The sequence below is a fragment of the Geospiza fortis genome, unplaced genomic scaffold, assembly GCF_000277835.1.
Source record: "Geospiza fortis unplaced genomic scaffold, GeoFor_1.0 scaffold173, whole genome shotgun sequence".
NCBI classification, from domain to species: Eukaryota; Metazoa; Chordata; class Aves; order Passeriformes; family Thraupidae; genus Geospiza; species Geospiza fortis.
This window is the reverse complement of record NW_005054334.1, coordinates 1,027,062-1,034,247: the sequence shown is the minus strand read 5'-3', so window position 1 is coordinate 1,034,247 and position 7,186 is coordinate 1,027,062. Positions and strand designations below refer to the sequence as shown.

The following is a 7,186-nucleotide window of genomic DNA, read 5'->3' as shown; positions in this document are numbered from 1 at the left end:
AAAAAAAATGTAGTGACTGCCATAATCCTGCCCCTAACAGAAAATTTCCACAGTATGTTTTCCATACTCTTTCTATTCATGCTAACTTTCACTATCGCTTACCTAAAGCTTACTCCATGGGTGTGAAGGACATGTAATAGAATTTCAGTTGTTTACAGAATTAATATTAGTAATAAAGGTTAACAAGGCACAAATTCAACAAAGACTGGGTCATGCTAAGGATTAATTGTCATTTATGTACCGAATATGCTGACAGGTAAACAATGGACTTGTGAGGTGAAAACTAAAAGGGTTTATGCCACTGAGATGAAAGCAAGGATCAAATCCACTTATTTGGCTATATGAGCATTGTTTTAAAGGCTTCTGAGGAGTTGAAAAGTGCAGGGCAAACATCAATCACCCAAAATAGTATTGATCTCCTTTGCTTTCTAGGGATCTCTGATGCCTTTAGGTTCTTAGTGTGAGCACAGGAGTTCTTGTGACAGTCAGCATGGCCTTCCAAGAGCTGAATGAACAGACTAAGTTGGCACACCCCTGCATTAGTAGTAAGAGCAGATTAACAGTACCCCTCCCAAAGGTATTTCTCATATTTGAACATCTTGGTGCCTCACATTTCCCTTAATGTGAGAATTGAAGGCTGAAGCAATAGATCCTGCCTTCGTGCTTCTTGCCTGCTACAAGAACCTTGAGAGAAATTCCACCTGTGATCACTGTCTGCCTTCACCGACCGTCATGAGAGCTTTAAGTTATTTCAGTGAGAGGCCATATTTTGCTTCGGAGACAGGAATTCCCAGGGAATCATAACTTACTTCTCCCTCATAAAACATGCATTTTATAAAAAGATATTCCAGTGTTACCTTATCACAAATTTCAGTTCTTTGCTTCTAATACTATGGAGCCTGGCGATGAAAAAACCCAGGTGTTTTGTATTCAGCAGTTTTGAAGTCAAAAGCTAAAGACTCTTGTGTTACAAACATTGGAAAGCAGGACATCATTCAGTATTAAAGTTTTAGTTATGTTTTAATCAAAGGTGAGCAAAAAGAAGGAAGGCCCGAGGAATTTGGAATGAAAAGATGCAGTTTGTTTACAGTAGGGTCTGTTTATATTATCAACACACAAATAGCATTGAAACATTTGAGAAAGTAGATTCCTTAAAGAAGGAAAGAAGGTAAGGAAATAAGTCAGATATCTGAAGCAGGCTGTAAAGGTTGAGGTGCAGTAGCAAAACACATGTACTGTGAAAGAAACTGGAAGAAATAATTTTAGAGGATTGTCTTTAAAACTCAAACAATTTCCTGTACACAAGCAACAATTCAGACAGTTCTGCATTTGACATACCAGCACTTCAGATGCATATGTCACACTTTCTATAAGTAACCACTACAGAGAAAAGTTGCCTTGCTACATCATAACTTGCTTTTTCATCCAACAGATGTGAGCCAATCTGAGGTAAGGGTTATGATCAAGTGTTTCCCAAGGTCACCCACATTATGAATGAAGGGAGTATAAGAGTTCAGAAACCTGACATGAACTCTAGAATATGAAATACAACTCAGGGACAAAATGATCCTAACAGATTGTCTTGATCTTAGATTAAATGGCTTATATGTGAGCTTAAGAGAAGTTATAGATGGGAATATTTGTAGTCGGAAGGTGATATAGGTAAGGATCATAGAATCAGAGTGTTGCAAGAATTATGTTAAAAATTAGGATTAAATTATTCAGCAGTGTATCTGGGCCTTCAGGTGCCTGAATCTAATCTGCAAGGCACATGCTTTCCTATGTCCTCTTGTAGGCAGGAGGATTGGGATGGAGCTCCTGAAGCAAGCAGTATTGAAAGAGACTTTCCCAAGCTGGAGTGGGCAGGAGAGTTTCTCAGTTGTTAAGATCAACTATGTCATTTCAAGGTAAGTAAAGGAAATAATTTTCAAAGTTTTATGATGAAACCACTTTTCATTACAACATTGCAATAATTACACAGCCACTGTTTTGTTCAGTGTAAAATTTTAGTGGTTCATCTAACTCTGCTTATGGTTGGTTTTAAAAGTACTTGTTCTGCTACACTCAGAGGTGAGCTTTATAAAGCTTCTGAAGGAGAACCTTGGCTGGTTTTTTTCATCTAGTTTGTGTCAGAGTTTGGGGCAAGACAGGTGTAAGCATGGCTATGATACAGCAGTAGAAATAGGTGCAAAAGAGGGCAGAAATGGTGTTATTAACAATCTGCTACTATGATGGACCTGTAGCAGTGAAAATGATCTGTTTGTGTTTGATGAAAAAAAAGCCAAAAAAGGGATAAGATGAAAATGTGTGCAGGAGATTATGTGTCTTGGCTGATGTGGCAGGAAGTGCAGAATATTTTTGGATTAATTTACATAATAAATTACCATTTTAACTGAATAGGGCTCAACAAGTGTTTATTGAAGAGGAAAATCTTTGTACCAGGAGCAACCAGTAGAAAAAATGGCTTTATAGAGTTTCCTACAAGTTCTCCAAATACAGAGACTAATATAGAAGCAGGTCTTTCTACAGCCTTCAATCCCACCTTCCAATAGGCTATAAACAAAAAAACAAGAGAACATGGAGCCAGATTCTTCCAAAAGGTACACACTGAAACAATGATGAGCAAAAGGCATAAGTCAATCACATCAAGAAAAGTACTGCAGTTAGGAAAACATTCTAGGGAGCACCAGAACAAGGGCTGAAAATGTTGGGGAGTCTGCATTCCTGAATGAGTTGAAGACTCAGGTGGGCAGAGTCTCTGAGTTGTTTCATCTTTGATTAGGAGGTTGAACCAGAAACATCTCCTGAAGTCCAATTTCAATCTAAATTATTGCATGATTTTCAAAATCCCAATTCATTCTCCCAACGATAGTTCTTGAAATTGGCAGTCTTCCCGGTATATAATCTGGTTTTAGCTCACAGCAAAAAGATACCTAAAGGTATCAGGCATGCCTGAGATGTTATTGGAAAGTTATGGTCATTTTAACTAAAAGTAGCTGGTGCCTTCTGCCCCAGGGAAAACAGATTAAAGGCAATTGTTTCAGATAGCTCTGCCAGATAGCAGGGAACAATGAGGAATGTACACTGCATGATTAGATGACATGTGATATCTTTACAATGTTCAGCTCAGTTCAACACGCTCATTTGCAAGACAATATCCTTGAATTTCAGAAATATTTGTTCTGGCAGGGAAATACTCAAGTAAGATTTAATTGAGAAAAATGGATCCTCTCCAGAGCCCTTTGTTTAGGCAAGGAAGCAGAATGGGAGAACAAAAACTTTGGTTGTCTTCTGCAAACGCTAGCATTTGGACAACCTGGATTTATTTATAAATGTAGTATCTGAGATTAAACATGGATTTATTCTTTGCCTGGCAAGAAGATTTCTCTTTAAAGAGTTCATTCTTCTCTCAAGTAAAGTTTTTGTTACAAAAAGAAAAAAAAAACCGAAAACAAACTCCCCACACACACCCACAAAAAAAGACCCCAAAAAACAAAAAACAAAAGAAATAAAAACAAAACAAAAACAAACCAAAAAACCCACCCTGGCTAAATATCAAGGATTCTTTTTCCAATGATGCTATGAGTTATAATGTACAAGTGTCTTTCTTTCCTAAAATATACATGGGTCAGTTATTTCTAAGAAATGCTTTTACTGAAGCATAGACTTTGCCTTTTATACCAAAAGGGTTTTAAGTGATCAGAGGTCCTTCATAGTCTTTCGACATGCAGTCTAATAATGCCCCTTTCTGTATTCTGTGGGCACAGAATTAATGCTGTAGATTTCCCAGAAACTTCTGCTTCCTTTATTCCTGGCCCTGGCATTTATCTGTCAGTGGCACAGGCTTCTGCTACAATCAGTGCAGACTGGAGAATACACACATGGCTACTGGAAGTTTTGTACAGAATGCAGGTAGGAGGGCTCTGGAAGAAGGATTGCAAATGAAACTAAGAAATATACTGGGAAATTATTTTTCAGGTCAGATATACTTTAGCATTTAACTACAATCCAACAATAATCTATTTGAATAAACTTCTTAAGAAGGAAACATCCCCTGACAATTAATGTTGTTTTGTGGGGTTTTTTTAATTATTTTACCCCAGAGGTCTCTTTGGGAAGTATTAGTTCAGACATTTGTTAGCATGCTCAGTTTGTCCAGGCATTGCATGAATATTCAGGACCTCAGAGATTACAGTGGCCACATTTGTTATTTTCTTTGTATCATATAGCTGGAAGGTCGACTCTATAGCTAATTAGCTCATAGCTAATTGGCTATGTGCTAGTACAGTGTATATTGCCTTCCAAAGAGCTCCTAATAAAGGAAGGGCACTGTCAGAATGCCAAACATTCACAACTTCAGAAACTCCAGAAATTGGGTTGCTATGGAAAACTGACTTAGCTTCATAAGCCTGTGCAGTGTAAGATTGTCTGTAATGACATGATTACACACTGATTTTTACACTTATTTCAGTATTCTTGCAATACAATTTTAATACAATGGTATTAAACAGTATAGCTTTTCTTGGGAGTGGGGAGGGCTAAAACTTCTGGAATATCAGAAAAGTTTGCAAGGTGCTAATCTCTACAGTTTGGGTTAATGGAGCAGCTGGTAACAGTAGGCATTGCTCTACTGTGAGCCAGATAGCACAGCAAGATGGATCACCAGGCTGCAGAATTTCACAGCACAGCACATCCTGATTCCAAAGGAGCATGGACATGCAGTTCTACATTCTGTCTCAGTGAGACTGGTGGCTGGGAACTGCTGTCACTGTTCCTCCAGCCTCTCTGTTTTTTCTTCTGTTACATCACTATTGTGAAGAAAAACATACATGAGCTGAAAAGGGGAGGTTTAATATAGTAACAGTGATAGGAGGGACTTGCAAAATATTGTGACTGGCAATACTAGACACTGGTTTGTTTAGGGGCAGTCTAGGGTAAAAATTAACCTTTTAGGATCACAGCTTCTTTTTCCAGGAATTTTGCGTTGCCTAAAAAAAATTAAAAGGAAAGTGGAGAGACTCATGGTTTGAACTTTCTCTTGGACAGGGTTCTTTCTCTATAGCATTGTGCCACCACTGTAGTAATGCCTGAGAGAAGAAAACCCAAGCAATCAAGATGAAAAGGTGAAAAGTGATGCTTTCAGTGTCAGTTCTATTACGGTAAATGAGGTTTATAAGAATATTCTAACAACCATTCAACTCTCTATCCTACTTGGTTGGTCTACAGCTTTTGCAACACGTAACCATAGTCCTAGTACCTAAATTTGCTGGAACTCAGGTTTAAAGAGATTTCTCTTGATATCTTAGTAGGGATTTTAGAAAGATTTCTCTCTTAGAAAGGAGAATGAATGGGTTTGGGGTGAACAAAAAAAAAATGGAGTAATGTAAAGATCTAAAGGAGTCATTGAAAATTTTCTTACAGGAAAGAGCAAAGTGGAACAATTAAAGCGCTGATAAAACTCGAGTTATATATTTATGAGCTATCTGGCTTCTGCTGTTGCAGTCCCAGAGACCTTTAGGTTGATTTGTCATGAAAAACTGGAATGTCCTGTATTTCTGTGAAATTGTGACATTTTTGTAAACTTGTCAAATCCTGCACTGAAAATTCATGTCCTGGAAACCTTTGCATATAATCTGTTTTTGGATACCAGGCATGTCCCTAAAATACTTCAATCCCTTGGAAACCCATTCTTCATTCTAGATAATAGAAGCAAGAAGTCCTTTCACATTTGATTTACAGGCCATTTCTTAAATAGTTCCCTTACAGCAGATGTTTTCTTGACTGAGTTTGGCTTTTTTTCTCCAAGCAGCAAAGACCAAGGAGAAATTGCTGTGTTCATCTCAGGACTGTTAATTGTAGTTATCTTCAGTGTCACGGGATAGCGCAGGCCACTTGTCCACATTGCTACACAGTTGCCAGTTGAGCATTGGTAGTGTTAAAGTCAAGTCATGTGGAGGATCTAGGTATGTACAGCAAACTTTCTAATTATTCTATGGGAAGTAGCACTGTTTGTACCATAAAGGGACACTTTTCAAATTTTGATTTCTAAGGATGCAGCTACAGGATGTGATTAACTACTGAAAGCTCTGAAAAGAGATTTGTAAGGATCTGTTTTCAAAACTGGACTCCTTTGTTGAGTGTGTGAAATGCAGTTAATTTACATTTCTTCCTGCATGTGCTAGCAAATGAGCTGACTAGACCTACTGCACATGAAAGCACTGACATTTGACCATATTAGAGAGGACAAGGTTGCAAATGGAAGGTTGCAGGTATAAAAGGCATCTAGATTGATTAAGCTTTTTGACAAGCTGACCTACAATTTATAAATACAGCTTTCAAAAGAGAATATGAAACAATGCTTACAGTTCTTACTATGATTTTCTAGAATTTTTTTTCTAAGACAAAATGTGGCTAATTGAGCATCATTTATAAATTAACATTCACAACTTTGCAGATTGCCTTCTGTATAGCCCTTCTGAGACTCTGACCCCCTAGATTTGTCTGAGACTCTCAAATTAATAGAAACAGTCAACTGTTCAGTGTACCATATTGCTATAATTGCTTCTCATTAATATAAATGACATTCATGTCCCAGTCTGATAGAGTTTATATTTCAAATATGGCAGTCCATGGTAAGAAAGTCACTGTGTCCCTTTCCTTTCCTCCAGCTGGATCTACTGCTTTCTGTCTGGTTATCTTGATAAGCCCATTCACACCAAATTGGATAAAATGTAAGTTTGCAAAGATGGTTTCAGTTAGCAAAGGGAGGAGTTAAAACACAGGCCCTACATTTCTGACTTGTCTCTCTTTTCATATAGCTATGTCTAAATATTAAATACAAAACCAAATTGATGGATGCACTGCTTAGAAAGCATAAGGGTGAGTTGGTGATAGCAGTTTTTTGTTAAGTAATTTTCATAGTGCTCAAATTGTAGCCATTTTTATTAGATGCCAAACTATTCCCATGTTCATGGTACAAAAAAAAAAAAAAGGAAAGGAAGAAAAATGCAGCCACTGTTCTGTATCTTAACATACTCCATACTGCACCCTAGAAATCTCTTGCATGCATCTTATGTACAATATTCAGATTTCTTCTGTAGCCATAGGAAGTCACCTGCAATCTTTCAGTCTGTTGTAACTGACTGTGTAATTTCTTTAGATTTTGGAGATGAGCATTTTCCTGCTG

The 7,186-nt window shown here is 37.5% G+C and overlaps 1 protein-coding gene across 1 annotated transcript in view; it reads left to right on the top strand.

Moving 5' to 3' along the window:
- The first annotated feature begins 246 nt into the window (after positions 1 to 246).
- Positions 247 to 7,186, top strand: part of LOC106631834 (BPI fold-containing family C protein-like) — an 18,274-nt gene continuing 11,334 nt past the window's right edge. The window contains 7 exon segments of the mRNA XM_031057745.1: positions 247 to 256; positions 1,796 to 1,907; positions 3,768 to 3,899; positions 5,810 to 5,866; positions 5,868 to 5,963; positions 6,669 to 6,735; positions 6,819 to 6,879. Coding sequence (XP_030913605.1) covers positions 247 to 256; positions 1,796 to 1,907; positions 3,768 to 3,899; positions 5,810 to 5,866; positions 5,868 to 5,963; positions 6,669 to 6,735; positions 6,819 to 6,879 — 535 coding nt within the window.